Source organism: Rhipicephalus sanguineus, chromosome 5 (genome assembly GCF_013339695.2).
Source record: "Rhipicephalus sanguineus isolate Rsan-2018 chromosome 5, BIME_Rsan_1.4, whole genome shotgun sequence".
In the NCBI taxonomy this organism is placed as follows: Eukaryota; Metazoa; Arthropoda; class Arachnida; order Ixodida; family Ixodidae; genus Rhipicephalus; species Rhipicephalus sanguineus.
The window spans coordinates 50408585-50429372 of NC_051180.1; the positions used below are offsets into that span (position 1 = coordinate 50408585).

General features: G+C 42.9%; 1 protein-coding gene across 2 annotated transcripts in view; it reads left to right on the forward strand.

Annotated features, from left to right (window-relative positions):
• Window positions 1-18583, forward strand: part of LOC119393620 (glycine receptor subunit alpha-2) — a 97997-nt gene extending 79414 nt beyond the window's left edge. The window contains exons 3-10 of one of the 2 annotated variants that reach the window (XR_007416348.1): window positions 237-304; window positions 2609-2832; window positions 4520-4602; window positions 7361-7495; window positions 9917-10299; window positions 12880-12912; window positions 16171-17078; window positions 17586-18583. Coding sequence is in view for 1 of the 2 variants with exons in the window: in XM_037660729.2 (XP_037516657.1) it covers window positions 237-304; window positions 2609-2832; window positions 4520-4602; window positions 7361-7495; window positions 9917-10299; window positions 12880-12912; window positions 16171-16347 (1103 nt within the window). In the remaining variant the exon portion in view is untranslated. Of the gene's footprint in view, window positions 1-236; window positions 305-2608; window positions 2833-4519; window positions 4603-7360; window positions 7496-9916; window positions 10300-12879; window positions 12913-16170 lie in introns of both variants that reach the window. The other variant, XM_037660729.2, reaches the window with a different exon arrangement.
• The last annotated feature ends 2205 nt before the right edge of the window (window positions 18584-20788 follow it).

Sequence of the window (20788 nt, forward strand, 5' to 3'; positions counted from 1 at the left end):
TTTGTGAAGTTGCTTTCGTTGTAGAATTCGCTGTGTCGTTGTCTAAGACATTGTTTAAACATATCATGCATAGAGTGTCTCGAGAGATACGTCTAAAGACCCGGTAAGTGTATGAGAAGCAAATCCAGTATAGTGACCTGTTACCTAAGCGTAGGCTTGCACTCGCCTTTGTTTAGTGTTGCATAGGTATTGACTACATATTGTATTTCCACTCCTCTTCTCATGACTTTTTTTAGGTGGGCCCACTCAAGTCGCATGCGAAATCTACATACGAAGTTTTGGCTCCATCAACCCGGCAACTATGGTATGTGGGTAATCTTCAGTCTCATGACAATTGACAAATACATGTAATCGATTGCAGCACTACCGAGCAGGCAGCGTGTAGCTCATAAGTGTGTAGCGCTGTTAAGGTCGAGTGTGCGGACTTGATTCCCGGCCACTGCGGCCTCATTTCGATGGCAGCAAAATGCAAGAGCGGCCGTGTACTTAGGATTTACGTGCACGTTGAAGAATCCCAGGGTGGTCGAAATTATTCCCCGGACTCTCACTGCGGGGGTACTTCAAAACCATATCGTGGTTTTGCCACTTAAAGCATTTGTTCCTCGCGCAATGAATAAGTCAATAAGAAATGAATACTACTTTTTTTTTTTCATTCACGTACGGAACGTCTCACTAGAAAAAAAAAAAGACACATATTGTTATTACTATAAAGTGACATACTTCGACTGCCGTAATGTCGATTTTCACGCGCTTGTAATAGCTGCAAAATATCAAATTCTTGTGAGAGGAAGCATACATTTAATGCCCCTCGTTATTCGAAGAGGACAGTACGCGGACCTAATCTAACTGCTGACTAATCGCTAAGAAGACAGGCGTTAAGGTATTACGAAAAAAGAAGACAGAGAGCCAAGTTCAGGGTTCATTACTGAAGCGTCAGTTGCAGAAGACGTTGAACGAATTTACCCTGCACCGCACCGAAGGCAGAATGAACGTACGGTACAGTGAGTGAAATAAATGGGCGTCCGCAATTCACGGTCTGGTGGATCACGTGTAACGAATGCGGCGGCTGTTTAAGAGGCCATTAGGCTGAACGAAAGGCCGTTGCCGGAGCGCTGGTGTTGCGGCCAGCATGCGTAAAACCGGGCCAGATGTTCGCTTTTTTATAAAGTTTAGTTGAATACTAACTATGCGATCAAAAGTCAGGTTAGGTTTGTCTGTGGTTTTGTTGTCGAAACCTAACATGAAATGAATGTTCTGGCGTTTTGATAAATTTAGCAAAAAATTTTGTTCGTCTAGCGGTGCCTTGTAATCTAGGTGTGCCGTTTCTATATAAGAACACTACACAAGAAAAAAATAAAACAAGCTTTCGCTGTGATGAAATGCGTGGATTAGCGCGATTGAATGCTTGTCGGCTTATATTTCGTGCTTTTTTCTTACTTTTCAAGAGAAATGTGTCGTTATTTTGGTACTACTTTGTAACTTCATTTATTACTTTGTTATCTTACAAGATTGCTTTTCTTCTGAAGAAAGTTACATAGCCTTGAGCACATGGGGGCATACATATTCCTCGTGGTTTCCAATAGAGAGATACCTTCCTCCGCTTTACGACTCTCTATTATCCATGAATGACTTTGGTGTCCGGCGGCGTTTTTCTCTTTATACGCAGTTTATCAGAGTGTATCCCATTATTGCTCAACAAATAATTTGTATTGCTTTACCGTCCGCGCGTAAAGGTGATTACACTTAGAATGCGCGTAATTAGGCTGTGCTTCCAAAATTACAAGGAACTGTAGTCAATTATAATTTCATCGAAATCAGTTGCTTGCACTTACATAAGAAAATTTCGTAAGAAATGTGCGTCACAGTTAAGACTTCAACGCAAATAGGACACGCACTATATAACGAGTAGGCTCGTACACTCGCTCCGTGCCTGCTTGTGCGTATTTCGTTATTGGCTTAGCTGTTTGAGGCCGAGGTAAATCCCTGGGATCCGTAGTCCGTACTTTCTAGCCCAGCTGCGAGAGCGAAGCCTGACGAGAGGGAGAGCATGGATAAGGCTAAATGGGCGAGAGGGATGGCTAGTGTAGCGAGTTCAGTATAGCAGAAAAAGGGTAGCGACGTGGAGAGGAGGAGAGCAGAGGCGAAACTATGGCGGGAGCGCAGCAGGTGGTATGAAGAGAAGGAGAGAGTAGGAGCGCGAGTTTCTGTGCCGGTGAAAGGAGTCGACCAATGGCAGCGCTCGCTCGAGCACACGTGGTGCTTGTGACAGACAAGGAAGGAGTGTCGTCGAAAGCGGAGGGAAGGCGCGCTGATGACACCAGCTGCGCTGTTTAATCAACTTTCGCGACGTTAAGTAAGTTGAAGCTGCGCATAATTTTTTTTCCTTTTTAGTCTTAATCACGCTGAACCGGCTAGCCCAATCGTCAACCATGGTTAGTGCGTCAGAAAATTGGCTGTATGCTTTCTAATGTTAGCAGGGCATGCGCAGGCCAGCTTAACACGAAGAAAATGTACTCATTGATTTCAGTGTATTGGAGCTGTTTTGATACCATTGTGCAGTGAATGTTTTTTTTTGTTACTGGAACAGCTATAATTTGCTCTTTTTTAGGATTACGAAGTAGACCTGTATCTGCGACAGCGATGGCACGATGACCGCTTTGAGATGAGCGGCATCAGTGGCCCTCTCGACCTGAACGATCCCAAACTAGTGCAACGGATCTGGAAGCCGGAGGTATTTTTTGCCAACGCCAAGCACGCCGAGTTCCAGTACGTGACAGTGCCCAATGTACTGGTTCGCATCAGCCCTTCGGGTGACATCCTCTACATGCTCAGGTGAGAACCTGAAATTTAATAAATTTTGCACTTACTAATTGGCACCCGAAAACCCTTATCAAGAATAGAATAAACTTAGCACTCTCTATGGTCTATTATATGAAAGAAAGGGAGCAAGTGATACAAATGTCATTCATCGTTTCACAATCATTTAAGGATTGTCAGAGAGGTAGGAAAGATTGTACTTAAAGGAACGTGCGCATTAGCTTTAACAAATACACGTTATTAAAGAGCCAGTGTTTTCACTTAGGTATGCTGAAGTGCTAAGCGTCATGTGACATCCTTAGGGAATAGGCAGCGTTTATAAAATCAGTAGTATAATTACTATATATGTCACGAGAGCATGCCGCGATTCTTGATGCTTCGAGGGTGTTTACTATATTAGGAATATACAGTTACTTCTTATACCTCGCGGTTTATCTTTTATATTGACTACTTCACTAAAATCATAAAAACGTAGGTATATTGGTAGGCGGAGGGGTATAATTATCACTAAAGTAATATGAGCGCTTCAGTTTTAGCATTTGTATGATATTCTCAGAACACAATGGCAAGTAGAAATGCAACCCTTCTCCAAAAATTATGAATTATTCAATGGAAAGGTAGACTTTTACAGTAGATTCAGAAGAGCCTCAGTCTAAAAGAAAATAGAAAGAAAATTAAAATGTCTACTTAAATATGACAATGTTCATAAAAATGGAGATCGGCAATGCTCTTTAATGGAGAATGAGGTTCACCTGATAGACTTGGTAGTCAGCTGCATCGAGCATATTTGTCAGAGAAAGCATAATAATACTTGCAATTGTAGCGTAGTGACCCCAAAACTTACACATGGTAAGAACAGTAGAATGTTTGTGAAAGGTAATAAAAAAGACAAAAGGAAAAGACAGAGGGCAGCGCAATAAAGGAAAGCAAATAGCGAAAATGGTTTCTTTCACTCCTGTTGCAGCATTATGAAAAAAAAAAAGATACCCCGCTCGCCCTTATCCCCTCCCCTCCTTTTTTTTTGTAAAGTGCGGTAACTCTAGAGCATTTGTCAATGTGCAATTCTTCGCGAAGTTCAGCTCAGACGCGTATTATGGCTAGACATTTCTCGTAAAAACTTGGGCGTGTCTCTTCACGCCTAACAAAGCGGTCTATTTCATCTCGATAATCTAGGCACATCTGAAGTTGGCACATCCGCCCAAGCGACGGCACAGGGTGACGAACGACAGCGCCGGATTTCAATTAAGTTCATGTCAGCCGCATCTGACCTTCTTCCAATATCCAAGTCACAGTAAACGTCCATCTCATTTACCTAGAGGGTGGAAATTTCAACTGAGATTCATTGGAAACACTGCTCATAAATCATCTCTTCTGTTGTTAATCTGGCACAGCTCTGACGCGCCAAATATGCTTAAGTTTAGTATCAGTCTGGTAAGAACCATTTGTCGATTATTATAACTAATCAAAAAGCGTAAAGTATGTGTCATTTGAGTGTCTGCCTACCAAAAAAAAAAAGGAGAAGAAGAAGCGAAGACCTACAATCTTACGTCTTTATGTCAAACATATAATCTGATTTAGTGACCAGAATGCGCTGGCCTTGTTTAGCATGCAAATCTGCACCAGCGATTTAAGCGGTCACCTGTAAGAAGTCACGTGATTGGGTGGTTTTTGTATAACATATTTGGTTTTCATTTTGATGCAGGTTGAAATTGACGTTTTCTTGCATGATGGACCTTTATCGGTACCCTCTCGATTCGCAAGTCTGCACCATTGAACTCGCTTCATGTAAGTTATTATTCAACAAATAATTATTAATAATTATTTGCAATACACCGAGTAACACGCGAGGTCATTACAGGAAGAACAGATATTGAAGTTCAGCATAAATAATGTCATAAATAATGCTTGGAAAAAGTAAATTGCTATGTATCGAATTCTACCGGAAACATCCTTGCAGTTACACCTTGCTTTGCGATTTTTACAAATATTAGAAGGCTGAGCAGATCGGTTGTAGAAGGTGCAATAGCTTTCCCTTTTCAAACGACTTTCATGAAGAAGTGTCTCGGTCAAGTTGAAGAGTTTATGACTATATTGCACCTTCCACGGAGGACTAGCAGTTATTGTGCTCGACTGCTGACCGGAAGGTCGTGGGATCGAATCCTGGTCACGGTGGCCGCATTTCGATAGCGACAAAATGCTTCAGGCCCGTGTGCTTAGATCTAGGTGCACGTTGAAGAACCACCAAGAGTAGCCGCCGCTATACAAAAGTGCCAACATCTCCTAAACACCACATAAAATAATTAAAAAAAAATTCGGCAGATCCCACGTACCCTGGGAATCGACGTAGTGCGAAGCATGCGCGTGATGGTGACTGTGGCGTAATTTTTCACATTGAGCGAAACGTTACGGAATGACGCTAGAGAAATGTGGAATTGGTATACCCACACTCCTCTGTTGAAGAGCATATGTATTCTATAACAATACCAATTGTTTACAGTTGCGTAACGATGCCAACATGGGTGTTACCAACACCAGACGCGGTAAGCTGGTTATAGTGCTTATGCTTCAATACTGGATAGCGCGAATCCGAACAGGCCAAAGAAGGAACAGAGATGCACAGGACAGCCTTTAGCTCGCAAGTGAGCTTCATTCAGGAAAGTTTCCCTAGGTATGCACACAGCCTAGTGGCACGTGCAGCAGCACTGCACGTACGTTACAGTCAGAGTTACAATTGTTATGCTTATACTTGTCCGTTATAACGGAGAACGCACGCACGTTTCACGAATCCGTGTGTAGGTGTAGAATGGTTTCTTGACAGTTCTTCAACAGGGTCATCACCACCGTGATCAGTGATCACCAGCGGCTGGACCGGACTTGTTAATCGGATCCGTTCGTGATCCCGGCTATTAGGAGTCTAAGTGTAGTGAAGTGCGAGGTATAGTGCAACTGGTGGAAATCCTGGACGCCTCTTACGATGAAATGATGTATGATGCCTCCTGTCGTGGACGTAGCAGCGAGGCCTTTTGACGCCCTGTCCACACCCAAGCCGTCTTTTTCGCAGTATAAGGACCAATCGTTGTTGCGTATGAATAAATCAATGTTGAAGTCACCGGTAATGATTAGAGGCCTGGTTCTCTCAGCAGATTTATTGTAGGAAGCATTGACCCCGGTTTTTCGTTATCCACGTTGCGGACCTCGTGGACGAGTGGATGGTAGTTGAGTATCTTCCAGGGGTGTTCTGTCTTCAAGTTCCTCACTTTCCTTGCGTCCGCCGCGGTGGTGTAGCGGTTACGGTGCTCGGCTGCTGACCCGAACGCCGCGGGTTCGATCCCGGCCGCGGCGGTCGTATTTCGATGCAGGCAAAATGCTAGATGCCCGTGTACTGTGCGATCTGGGTACACGTTGAAGAATACCCAATAGTCAAAATTTCCGGAGCCCTTCGCTACGGCGTCTGTCATAATCATATCGTGATGATGATGAAATGAACTTTATTTGGTCCTGGAGAACCCCGATCAGACAACCCCCGAAGGGGGGTCCGCCGCAGTTGCTGGCCGCGCCCACGCCGGTACTGGAAGACCGTGGCCCTCCGCCCGTTCGCAGGCCTCCTGGACTGCCGACAGCTGGACTGAGAGCTCGTTGCTTTTAAGAGCCCTCTCCCAGTCCTCTTCTGTGCTGAACTTTGCGCTAAGTAACGCCGGGCACTGCCAGAGCATATGAGCGAGTGTGCAATTATCCGTGGTTTTGAGACAAAACCCCAAGAATTATTATTATTATCACTTTCCTCGCGTGTCAATGTGTATGTTCGCGTTTAATGTGTTGATTTAGACTGTATCACCTGTGGCACATACCCGCATAACATGAACTCGGGTATGCGGGTATGTGCCCCACGTGACTGAGGGAAAGGGTTTCATGACGTACGCGACAGGTATTTTGCGTTATTCATCTCATGACCAGTTAATCGTCTTCGTCATACACTGATCCCCTGCTATGCCAATTTTCGTATATTACAAATTATGGAGACGACCAAGAGAGCGCCCAGACGTAGGCGGCTAGATAGATAGATAGATAGATAGATAGATAGATAGATAGATAGATAGATAGATAGATAGATAGATAGATAGATAGATAGATAGATAGATAGATAGATAGATAGATAGATACGTAGATAGAAACGGCCAAAGTGCCTGAGGTTCGCTAAGAAATGCTTCGCATTTAAAAAAACCAGGTGGTCGAAGTTACCGGAGCTCTCCACTACGGCGTCTCTAATACGATATCGTGGTTTTGGGAGGTCAAACTGAAGCAATAATAATAATAATAATAATAATAATAATAATAATAATAATAATAATAATAATAATAATAATAATAATAATAATTATTATTATTATTATTATTATTATATTGCATGTGAAAGACCACTTTGCACAATGAATCTATTTGAAAGATTATTGCTATGACTTCTGGTTTGATCCGAAGCGTTTTTGTTTGATCGCTCAGCAGAATGTATGGTTTGTCGATACTCGTCTTATATCTGCTTTTGCAGTCTCAAAGACGACAGACGAGCTACAACTGCACTGGTCCAAGGCAGCTCCCGTCATCCTCTACGAAAACATGAAGCTGCCACAATTTGAAATTCAAAACGTGAACACGTCCCTGTGCAACGAGACATTCCACATTGGTACGTGGGCAATTGTCTGACAATTAGTTTGCACGTTTCTTGCTGAGTAGTTCCTGATGCTACGGGCCTTTACTGCAAGTGCAGGAGCTCAGTTCGGGACATTTCATTCATTTTTTTTTATTGCCGTGACATCTTAAAACACGTGTAACGTGTGTAAAGGATGATTTGCGAGCAACAAATTTTAATATTCTCTTACAGGGAATTTAGTAGCACATACAAAACAAAATGCAATTTTTTATTTCAATCTAGAAACGTGGGTTAGTATTAATATTCTATCTTAGTATCTTAGTATTAATAACTATCTTAGTATTAATATTTCATTGATCGACTAATAGGTAAAAATGAAGGGGGAACAGGAGAGAGACAAGAACCAGGGATGTTAATGAGTCTAGAGTACCTGGTATGCTACCCAACACAGGAGAAAGGCACAAGCATTGAAAAGACAGTTCACAAAATGTAAGATAGTCACCACTGACACAAGAATCCACACAGTGCCCACGTAAACCTTCTTATATGAATACATATTTTTTATTTTTATTCTTATTTATAAATACTGCGATCTTTCATTTGAAAGATCATGGCAGGGTGGGAACAATGTTCGAAAGTATGTACATACATTCATTGTTGTATAAAAACAAGACGTCCATGAGGGGAAACACAGTTGAACTATGAACAACAATACCATTTATAAGCAGTTGGCCAGATTACTTTCCGCTGGAAATTGAAAAGATTACTAGTACACGCCTATTTTCATCGGTCCATGAAAATGGTCCAAGCACTTATTGTGACAAGACGGTTAGAGATAAGGATTTTTACAAGACATCTATTCATATTGAGGGGTCTTTAGGACGATACAAATTTTAAGGAATGTAATAGCAGGTTTGCTGTCTTCAAATACAAATCATTAGCATATTTATCGCATTAACGTTGTGTGCGCTCACTGAAATAGTTGTTATAAAGTATGAGATCAAAGTGAAGAAAATGCTTTTTTCTTTTGTTTCCTTTTTATTGTGGACATGTTTGTGGAAGAATGAAAGGCTTGTTGGGCAACTTCCGAGGCATAATATGTTTATTTCTGGTATTCAAGACGAGTATTAGACGTTACTCTTAATAGGGCACGATGTCAATGTAGGTAATTGGTGAAGTTAGTGGTTCCTACTGATAACGAGCGTAAGTTTTAACTCGAAAGCGTTTTATGCCATGGTCCACCAAGACTTCACTGACGTACTTCCGTCACGGAAATACGTGAGTGAAATAAATCGAACTCACTACCTCTCAGCCCGCGACGATAGGTGCCAGGCAGTCTACCCACTGCGCTACCGACACTCATGAATGAGGCTACACAATCGCGCCTTATATCTCTCACGCCTCTCTTTCACAGTGACCTTGGTCGGGGGGGGGGGGGGGGAGGGTCGACGTGTTGAATCGGTGTGAAGTGAATTAATACTGCTGTATCATGACACTAACGAGCGCCTACAGTGACGCTTCAGTAGCTTAAGCTTTAGGTGCAGCGAGAAAGACGCTAGCATGACGCGGAACGCCTTCCCGCGTTTGCAGCTCAAACTACGAACTCTGCCTCTCGCGTTCATGAAGCGCTGTGTGGTATATGCAGGAACACAGGCTTAGGTTACCCTATAACTTGGGAGCGTACACCTTGACGTTTCTCTCCTCAAATGACGACGCTTTGAATGGGTTCATGTCGAGTGCCATTGTTATGTGCTTGTTGATGCCATCTTTGCGAGGGATGCAGCCTATGCTGTGTCCAGGTGTATGTTAACTACTTGAGCTACGACTAGGGTTAAATCATGATCTTTGTCGTTAGTCGTCGAGATGGAGATGTGGCACTAGGCGTGAACGTGGGTGCATCCAGGTCAAACGTTGCTATAGCTGCCAAACACCAATTGACATTGTGCAAGCTCTCATACATCAGTGTACAATAAACAATCACCTATACATCTGTAAAGACGTGGTTGACTTTCGTGTTATAGCGATTATTATGACGGAGTGACAAACCACGTTTTTTTAACAGGCTTCTGTGCCGCGGTTGTCTGCAACTGGAAGCGACATAACGCAAGCTTGAGAATGACTGCGTCTGTACCCGAGGCCTAAGCGGAGCAGAAAGTTTCTTCACAAATATATGTTTATTTTCGAAATTGCATTAAGTGAAGTCGGGTTTTACCAAGTAATGCAGTGCACATAAATGTGCTGAATTAAGTAGACATTGCATACCGTCATCTGTAGAATGGTGTACTGTCAATCATTGTAATGGTGTAGAATTTAACACTAAATTTTCGGTTAGAGAATGGTGGAAATGTTCGCGTGATATACTCGTGAAATCGCAGTTGACACGCTGTATCTAATCTGCTCATTAGCAGCACCGGTACAAGTGGTTCGCTCACAGCTTGCCCTATCAACATGCAGGAGAGTACAGCTGTCTGAAAGCCGAGTTCAACCTGCAGCGGTCAATTGGCTACCATCTTGTCCAGTCGTACCTGCCCACCATATTGATCGTGGTCATCTCGTGGGTCTCTTTCTGGCTCGACGTGGAAGCGATTCCGGCACGAATCACACTGGGCGTCACCACGCTGCTAACAATCTCATCTAAGGGCGCCGGCATACAGGGAAACCTGCCTCCCGTTTCGTACGTCAAGGCTATCGACGTCTGGATGGGGGCCTGCACCATGTTCGTGTTTGCCGCGTTGCTCGAGTTCACTTTCGTCAACTACTTGTGGAGGAAGCGGCCCGCGAATGCCAAGCAACCGCCTCCGGTGGTGACAGCTGTGCCGGAGAGCAAGGTCGCTGTTGTGAGTATTGTAAAGCATTGCGTCGACTGAAAATTTGACAGCCATATCACGCAACTCGGACAAGGAAAAGCTAATGAGAAAGAAAGATAGATTCCACGAAAAGTGGTTGGTGCATTCATTGAGTTTTACCAACATGAGAAAACGGCAGTGCCTAACAAAATGTACAAATGACATTACGGTTTTCCATGGAATGTGGTCTTGACTTGCGAAGCTTGAAGCGGATGAAAAAGAAAGCAGCGCGAAGAGGTTGGAAAGGTGGGGGGGGAGAACGTTTTTTACGTATCAAAATTTTGGAGGTCACAGCGGGATTATTATTATGCCATCATCCTGAAGGGTGGGAAATTATACCAAGCTAAACCGCGACGCCATGCAGAAAGCTCATGCCAAAGTAAGTGGGAAAGTATTGAGTAATTTTCTCGAATTCACTCGCTTGAAGAAATTCATCACATTACTTATTAGAGTAAAAAGTAATTTAAATGCTTTGACTTTAACTCAATTACTCCCATGTCTAACCTGCATCGCACCCGTCTTCACATTTTTCAATCTATAGTTCGCACCTGCTTTGCACGGGCTATGTACTGTTATTTGTAGATAGAGGACTTCTTTCAAACCATATAGCGAACTCGTAAAATTATCAAGCTCCTATATTTTGATAGAGCAAAAGATACGATTACTCTTTTAGCACGTGTGCTGATCTTATATGTTATGAAACTTAACGCTTCTGTTCTTTGTAATGCTTCCTTTGCGCAGCATTTTTGTTCTTTACCAGAGCGGATCTATGCTAAGGAGTGTTCCTATAGAGTTTCACTATTTCGTGCATCGATCGTATATATATATATATATATATGTATGTATATATATATATATATATATATATATATATATATATATATATATATATATATATATATATATATATATATATATATATATGTATATATATATACATATATATATATATATATATATATATATATATATATATATATATATGTATATATATACATATATATATATATATATATATATATATATATATATATGTATATATATATATATATATGTATATATATATATATATATATATATATATATATATATATATATATATATATATATATATATATATATATATATATATATATATATATACGGGCTAATATACGAGCTAATATATATATTATGAAGAGTCTGTCTTCGGTTGCCGTAAAATAATTAGGAAAAAGGTCTACGCTTCTAAAACACTGTTTATTTGTCGACATCAACGTAACATGATAAAATATCGACGGCCGAATGTGCATCTTAGGGATTATTTTCAAATCGAGCATAGAATACGCTCAGTTACTGGTAGTTGAGTTTATGAAGCAGCAAATCGATAATTACGAAGTTAGAAGGTAAAGTATGGTTGCCGGAGATAGCTGCAGTTCGCAATACTTTCTTCTCAAATCCGCTCAATGCTCAAAATTACTGGCTCCATACGTGTACCTATACAATCTAGTTTCCAGCTTTTCTCTTCAGCTAACGTTGAGGGGATGTCACGGAAGACTGCTACATGTCTTTTCTCGGAGGCCTCTATCTTGGCGCAGTAGGCAATATATGGTACGAGGATAACGTTTTGCGAGGGAGTTTCTTTTTTCCGCTTTGCACATACACTTTGCCGTTTATAGCACTCAGTGCAAGCGATAACCGCAAAGGAATAACAGCCAAGTATAGGTTTGCGGCTAGCTGCAATTACATAGCTTCAGTTCTCTCGTTGTTATCTTATTTTGTTAGCTAAATATTACGCAATTTAAAGCTAGCAGGCCACTGTTACAGTCACTTACAATTGTAGAAACAAAAAAAAAAACATCCCGTGTTTCCTTACCCTTTAGGGTTGTGATGCGGCGACGTTCTTTGCCAACCCCACATAACTTGCCAACTTATCCTTGCATAAAGTGAGAACGGAACGGCTTTGTCCTGCTTAGGCTTTACAGCTTCCGGAAGCCATAAAGAGTGCGCGCAGCGCTGCTTAACTTCTAGTGCTTCGGCTAACCGAAGTTTGCATTGCTGTCGACAATTCCGCGCAGAGAGAATTTTAAAGCGAGCGGGTTATGTGTAGCAAGCCAACTGCTCCCACTTGGAATGTGCGACTTCTTTTTTTTTTTTTCTTAAAGCCATTCGAAATACGCTTCGCTTTATGGAGAGGCTACGAGCGTCGACGGAAAACGAAACAGCGACCTTGTGCTCGCTTGGGTTTATAGCTCAGCAAACGTGACGATACGCAGAATAACAAAGTAATAAAGACGAAAGACGCGCGGTGTCAAGTGAGAACGTCGTGCACGAAAATGAGGCCCTAAATAAGTTTCAGCTTATGCCGCGTACTTGGGTCTTTCTGTAGAACCAATGAACTGAACTGCGTTTTTAATGAGGGACAATAAGAAGGAGCATCACTGAAAGGAGAATTATTTTTTAGAGGGTACCTGTTATGAAAGAAACAGTTTATGCTGCACGCAAGGTGTTGTGCAATCTAATTACGCTTTGCATTATTCTCATAAAGTTGGTTCTCATAATGTTGGAAATATGTTTGCTGATATCTTTCAGCTGCTCCCAGAAAAGGCATGCAACGGAAACTTGGTAAGCCTTCTCGGATTCTTAATTCCATTTGTGGGACTGAATGTGTCGTGAGTGCGAATGAGAATAATCGAAGAGTGTCACATTTACTCATCTGAGGTTGCACAGTGTACTCACAGATGCTTTGAGTGTGTAATACATTTTATCTTACGAATAACTATAACACTGTTGCCAAGAGATTTCCGCGCTGTCATATCATGTTTCGAATTGAGCAGAATGAAATGAATTAAAATTTTGTATACAGAAAGTCTGAATAGAAAAGGCACATAGTTTGTTCCTTTTAGATTAAGTTTTTATTGAGCCAGGTTTATTCTTCTAGAAATGTTACTTTGAACACGCGTGCGTATAATGTTCATAATCTGCAAATACCAGCAGCTGATGTATAATGTTCAGTGCAGAATCAATTGGTGCCGCGTCTAAAACATTAAAGTTTGTTGTAATAATATAACACCTATATGTAAATTGGCGGAGCTCTTGAGTGCTTTTGAATGTTGCATGCTGTCAGGAATAGACACAGATACAATATTTATCTACGGTTTATGCCTTCGGAAATGGCTCACTCATCTCATACACTAAATGTAAACATTGCAATTGGGCGCGTTGTCTTAATGGTCTGTTTAAAATTCAGCAAACCTGTTGTCCTTTGTGACATCAAGGGTGTCGACATTATGACACTAGCGTCCACTCTCGAAACTTCCTTATTTTGATGACAACTACAGCTGCACAAAGCCTCGAACTTTCTCGGCGCGTCGCTCACAATGGTTCTTTTATAAAAGAAACATGACGAATAATACGTAACAACTTTTTTTGAATATCACTGTTTCTGTTAGTAAAGGAAAATGAATACGAGTTCTGCAACTCAAGATTGCACAAATAGAAAGAAAAATCGTCAATCCTGCGCAGAACACGCAGCGCAGTCACAGCAACAGTTCGAAGAGCGGCCTTTCCAAAGCATGTTATACTCTCTTGGGGCAACTAATACAAACACTCATGCAAGGTACCTACTACGCCCTAAACCACCGTAACATTCATTAAATAGGGAAGCACCCACTATGCCATTATTCGACATTCTGTGGATAAGCGAGGTATCCGCTGCACACCTGTAAGTCATTATGTGCACTTTGTTTGGGCTGTGGCTGATGACCATCAAGAATTATGGCCGAGTCTTTTACAATGGGTTGGAAGCACTCAACCACCCACTCGTTGCGCAATTCGCATTGTGTGACGCCTGGTTGGTATTTTACTCTTCTACGACGCTATATTACACATGCTAACACCATTCCTAGACCGACATGCACCTGTATAGGGTATTTTTGCGAAGGAGTTTCAAGCACCAGCTTTTCTCTGTGGTAGAATACTCGACTGCCACGCAGAGGGCCCGGGTTCAAATCCCATCCGTTCCTAGAATTTTTTTCTCATTTCACTTTCTTCTTATTTCTCGGGATAGGGATTGCGGACACCGGCGGCGGCGCATAACTACGGCGCCAAAACCGGCTCTTGTTGTGATCTCATAACAGCTTTCGCTATATATAAGGGCCTCGAACACCATCGCTGTCATCAGAGCCACGGCCGAGAGCACAGAACGGCTGCTTACCAATGGCTAGGTAGGTGGGGGATGGGAGCAGAGAATAACAGCCACCGCCGGTGGTATCTGTCGCCCAGGTTGACGCCATTGCTTCATCTTGAAAAGCGAGGTTGAAGGCACGGAACCTTACCGGTGTTGCAAGTGCTGATGCTTGGTTGATGATGATAGTCAGTAAGAGCGGCCGACGTTTCTAGAATTTTTTCTCATTTGATTTATTTTTATTGCGATAGCAATTATATGGACAGTCTCGGCTGGATTTTGCCGTCGCCGTCGCCGTCGCCGCCGTCATGCACCATATATGTATAAGTATGTATATATATATAAAGGACCCAAAGAAAAATAACTCAGAAAAATGCTTCCGAAGAGCGGAATCGAACCAGGGACTTCTTGCTCCGCAGCGAGCGGCGCTATCCACTACGCCACGAAACGCAGATCCTCCACGTAGCTAACGGCGAGCGTTATATACACACCATTTAGCGCTGGACGGACTCAGAGACAGAAGGCGATAATAAGCGTTTCTTCATTACCAGCGAGGTGGCGCTAGGAGCCCGACGGGTGCATTTAAAAGTCGTCGGCGAGCTCGCTCGCTTCTTCTTATATTTGCGCATGGGAGAAGCTTGCCCTTCCGCTGTCTGCTCGCGCGGTTTTCTCGTGGCGCGGGGTAGAGGAATGTTTCACGCTTTCACCGTGATGTCCGCGCTCATGTTACGGCGCGTACGAATGTCACTCGAGCTCAGGGACGCCGCTAAACGAACAAACAGAAGATGAGCGCGAACTATCAAGTGTCACAGCTCGACACTTGAAGCACGCTAGTTTCCTTCGCTGCTTCGGCCGCCTTTGCAACAGAAGCGCTGTTCAAACTGAGAGTATCCATTGGCGAGCCTCACTTCGTATAGCATTAGTTCCTTGCTATCGCATTCATTGCTTCGCCCTTGCGGCGAAACTGTGACTTTTTTTTATTTCGCGTGATAGTGGTTACGGACACCGGCGGCGGCAGACAACTACCCGACTGCCGTTGTGATCTGATAACAGCTTTCGCTGTAAAATACTTACAGGGTCGCTTATGCGTTCACGTAGGACGACTCGAAGGCGAAAGCCTTCCGGAGCGACCATGTTACCGTGCCCTTTATATCGCATGAACGCTGCATTTTATTTTCTATTCACGTGAACGCAGTAAAGAAGTGAACACGCAACTCGCGTCCCTCGAGCCACGACTGTGTGGAACGCCGCCTTTTTAGTCACGCGAACGCCGCGAAGGAAAGTGAACGCTCCGCTTTCGATCACTTTGACTTAGTTTTTTGCTTCATTTCGCTTACGCCACTCACGGCGCTCACACTTGCGTTTCATTAATTTCGCATGAGAGAGATAAAGCTTTCGCCTTAATAAAACACCGATGCGAGCGAGACATCGCATATATGCCGTAAAGCGGTATTTGATCGCTTGCTATGTACTTTTAAGGCTAGCATAGTTCTTTCGATTACTTACAATATATATTTCTACTTTAGGCGTTCTAGTATCTTGAATACATTAAGAAATAGCAAAGTGCGCGACATGCTCAATGCAGGCCCGATTTAAGCCGATAAATTCAACATATGAGTGTTTCTGTGAAACTTGCCGTACCATGCTTGTCGCGATCAGTAGAAACTAATACGCGGCATTTCTGTCTCAACTCACAGGTGCCCTGCAGCCCGATTTCCAGTGGTACGGACGTGAACCCTTCGCCCACGGATGCCGAATCTATCAAAAACAAACACAAGGTTCAGGCCAAAAGGATCGACCAAACGTGCAGGATAGCATTCCCCATGGCTTTCCTGGCTTTTAGCGTCGTTTACTGGCCTTACTATCTTTTGTGAGGCCCGTAGCCAGAAGAACAGGTAGCCGGGTAGCCCGTAATAGACCGAGGTAGCCCAAGGTTGCCATTGGTGAAGAAACGGGTATGACTCGAGTGTGGGAGTGTGACCGTGGTTGTCGCTGTCCCATCAGCTCTCTTTGAAGAACGAGCTTTATTTTGACTGCATAACGTTGTGAGCATCCCGAATGTTCAAATATTTCTTTATGCTTCTGTATTGTTTCCCCAGGTTCATATTTACTTAGAATCACTCAAACCCATCACACTTTATATCTTCTGGATTCCTCTTCTTCTAACTATTTCTAAGGTACCACTGATGAGTATTTTATCAGCTAGAAGAATTCAAGAATAGATTAGGTGACACCGTCTTTGTCTTTTAAACGAAACCATATTTTGGCAGCGAAATACAAGCTTCTTCATTATAGTACTACTTAGCAGTGATACCAATATGCTTTTATTTTAGAAGAAAAAAGCAGTGGTGATATGTTATATTGTCTGTACTGCGTTAAACTTGCAGCCATATTAATATCATTTATTGTATGTATGTTTAATGTACGGTATTAAGAGGAAATTTTGGTGGTGCCTCCAAAGTCACTCGTTGAAGTAATTGCAGAAGGGACATACGGTTTTACGAGGCGTCCCCCCGGATCTAGTCACACAAATCTTGCAGAACTTAAGAGAGAATGTTAAATTGCAGTAAGAGTGGGAAGTAGAGTTTTATTTGATGGACCACGAGTTTCAAGACGATTTACCAGAATTTGTTGGAAGATAACACATTTCCAGAAGGTAAAAACATTGAAGCCCGAAGTTTAGGAATTTGTATCATTTTGGACTAAGAACAGACATCACGACTCTGCGAACTGCAAACGTTAATCTAGAGCAGGGGTCTGCAAACTTTTAAGGAGGAGGGCCGAGTTGCATGAAGCCGACACGGCGAGGGCCGGACGGCATATGGGGAGAAGGGCGGGGAGGGGGGGGGGGTGGTGAGTCTTTATAGGCAAAGAGAAAAAAAATTGACCAATTTCAAAGAATGTACAAAAGTGGAACAGAAATCATCTTTATTTTCGGCACGCACGTTGCAATTTACATACATAGGTTACAAGGAAAAACCCCGTTTCAGGTCAGAACCGCCATGTCGGCCTTCGGTATGGCTCATGTTCAGACAGCACGTCGCAAGTGGCAACTATGCACAACCAACTCGCCCTATTCTCTGGCCCTTCAGATTATAAGCAACAAGGGAAGTGGGGAGGTGTTCTGACGTCGGGCCGAGGGCCGCAGGTTGCCGGCTTCTAATCTAGAGCGTCCAAAATCTGGTAAATTGGTACCTATGAATTCGCAGCTTTAGTGAAACGATTAGATTGTTTCCGATTTCTTTTTAGAAGAAATCGTGCTCAGGAAACCATGATACACTTCAGAGCAATGTTTGTTATGTAAACTTTGTGTGCTTTAGATGGCGTATAGGTACAGGTTTAATAACGGTGACATTTTTTGTTTATTCCTGTGTTAGGGAGCTGTAGACATAACAGTTGACTCTTTTAATTTTGCAAGTTTCAGGCATTTATTTATGAAACTAGTTGCCACGTACAAAGTGATGACCATGTGCAAGTAACATGTACAAAAAAAGCTACCGTATAAAATAACCTGGCTTTAACTTGGTTTTGTTAAGAAAACTAACTATAAAAATAGTGCAATTATTGCTGATATAAACCATTTCTCTTTTCATGTTTTTATTTAGGATATCCCCAGCTGAAAGCCCTTCATGCGCGGAGTGATGCAAGCGCTTTTCAACAGCGTGGTATATAATTTAACCAAGGAAAAACCAGGTTGTTTAGGCATCTTCTTGTACGCTCTTTGCGAAAGTGACGCTCGCAAACTGCACAGATGAGAAACCCTTCCCGTGTGAAAGTTTAAATCTACTTACCATAGTTAATTTTTTTTTCTCGCTTGGTAAGCAAAACCATACAATCTGCATTGCAAGCAGCCGTGCATGAAGCCGAGCGCGTTTGCTGACAGTGATGTTAGTAGGTTACGTTCTAACGTTGTCGCGTGTTGATAGTTGCAGATGTTTAATTTTCTCAGAGCTTATACACTAGTCCGTAAAGTGCAAACGTACACAGGTGTCGTACTTTTGGTTTGTGTATTTCCCGTCGAAATAGATTAGTGCTAGTCATTTTGCGGCGTAACCTGCGCAAGTGCATGATTGCAAGGACGAAATACTTTCAATCAATAAACATTTGAGACCAACGAAGCTTCTGGTGTGCATTCTTCTCGTCATGTTGGTGTTACTATTGTTCTTTGTTTTGTTTTTCGTTGCTTGGCAGATGTAACTTAAAGGGACACTAAAGAGGAAAACGAATTTTCTCGCATTAGTAAAGCAGTCTTCCACGATACCAAAAACACCACGCTTTCTGCGCGAAGACGCTTAATAAGTGAGAAAACGCGCAAAAAGAAAATACAGGTGGCGACGCCATCTTAGAATTCCCGCACCATTTGCCGTGACGTCACATATTGTTGACGGCACCTGCTTGGGCCTACGTAGTTCCTAATCGGTTAAATCGAAGTACATTGTCCTCTGCGGGGACCACAGACTTGACATAACGAGTTCGTGGAAATTTCGTCGAGCCAGTGGCGCCAAAATACGTTAAATGCTCTTTGAAGTCTTTTATGTCACGAATTACAAACTTAGGCGCGGAATTTAAAAATGAAACTTTGAACTTGGTTTTCTCCTCTAATAATGAACCTGTGGTGGTGAAATAAACTACACAAGAGTTCTCCGAGCACAATTTATCAATCTAAACCAATTCATTGTTTCTCTTTAGTGTCCCTTTAACGCCAAAGTGTTCAGTTCATCTGATTCGCCGCATTGCATCAAAAGCAGCTGGAGCTCGTACTGATGTAGCTCGACGGCTCGTTCGCACAGTTCTACGTCCAAGAATTGTATATCAGGCGCAATTTCAACGTTTAACTTTGGCACAGCTGGCACAGTTGGAGACTATTAACCGTGATGCCATGCGCACAATAACAGCGTTACCCCGCATCACCCCGATACCAACTTTACAGGAGCACGCCCAGCTTAACACAATTGCAGAGCTAAATTCGCAAAGGGAAAAAGCGCGTGAAATAAAAAAGCAACTTGTTCAGGTTGTTGCTGCGTTGCATGCCCACTTTCAACGCGGGTCTCCCATTGACCACCAGTCCGATACAATGCCTCCCTGGGAATACACCACCATCACATCTAATAAGACAACCAAGTTACGGCGCAGCGCTACATCAGGTATTATTGACGAACGATCTGTCATCGAAGCACCATGCGCTAACGTCTGCAAAGTCTATACAGATGCTGCCATACTACAAGACGGCGGAAGGACATCATTCCTTAGTACCACGCATAATTTCATCAGTGGTCACCAGCGTTATCTATCTACGGAAGCCAGTCCTCTTGTAATGGAACTTCAAGCCATTCATGATGCAGTGCGGGATGTCACCTCTAAGCTGTCTACAATTAGGCAACTTGACGTATTCACCGATTCTTTAGCGGCTGTCCAGGAACTCAAGAAAGTTCACAAGGTGATGGAAATCTGCGAGGCGATACATAAGATGAACCGTAATACAGCCACTTGCATAAGGGTACACTGGATTCAAGGCCATGCTGCAAACCCTCACAATATTGCTGCTGACCAACAGGCACACTGCCCTCCTAATACAGACCTCCCATCTATTCCCCTTCCACCTCAACCCCTAAATACATTCCGTACCCGTAAAAATGTTCTCCGGCAGGATACACGCGCTCTTATCCCACCGTGTGTCTGCTCTCTCCCCCTTCACCTTACTAGGGCGGAGGAAGTCGTGCTTAGGAGGCTTCGGGCAGGGGTGGCCCTTACACCAGCTGTTCTCTCAACCAAGGAGGTTCTCAACATGGAACTGGTCGCATTTACCAGTTGGTGATACATGCCCGTACTGTTCTGTTCCGGTGATGTAAGCAGATACATACCACCTTATATGGACATGCCAAGGATTACAGTCGGAACGCTCCCGTCATCTCCTGCAAGCTGGTCTTCGCTACAGTGACACAAACAGTTATGACCGATGGATACATGACAACACATTCCACAAGACACTTCTTCACTTCATACACAACACCGGCTTAATGGCGCACATTTAACACAAATATATCCAACAAATATTATGCCTTAAGGGCAAGTCTCTGTCGTAAATAAAAAAAAAGTGTTCAGTTCAAATCGTCGGTCTTGTTTTGTGGAGCTGATGTCAAAGCATTGCGTTCAAGACCGCGAGGTACTCCGTTGGTCACACCTTTTCTTTGTTTGAAATGCTGCTGCGTTGTTAATACTTTTTTACGTTTGCGTTCATTTGATTGAATTCGACGTAATTTCTTCTTCATACGCATAAGTGCAGCTTTCGACTCTGACAGCAGGAGTAGCGACGAA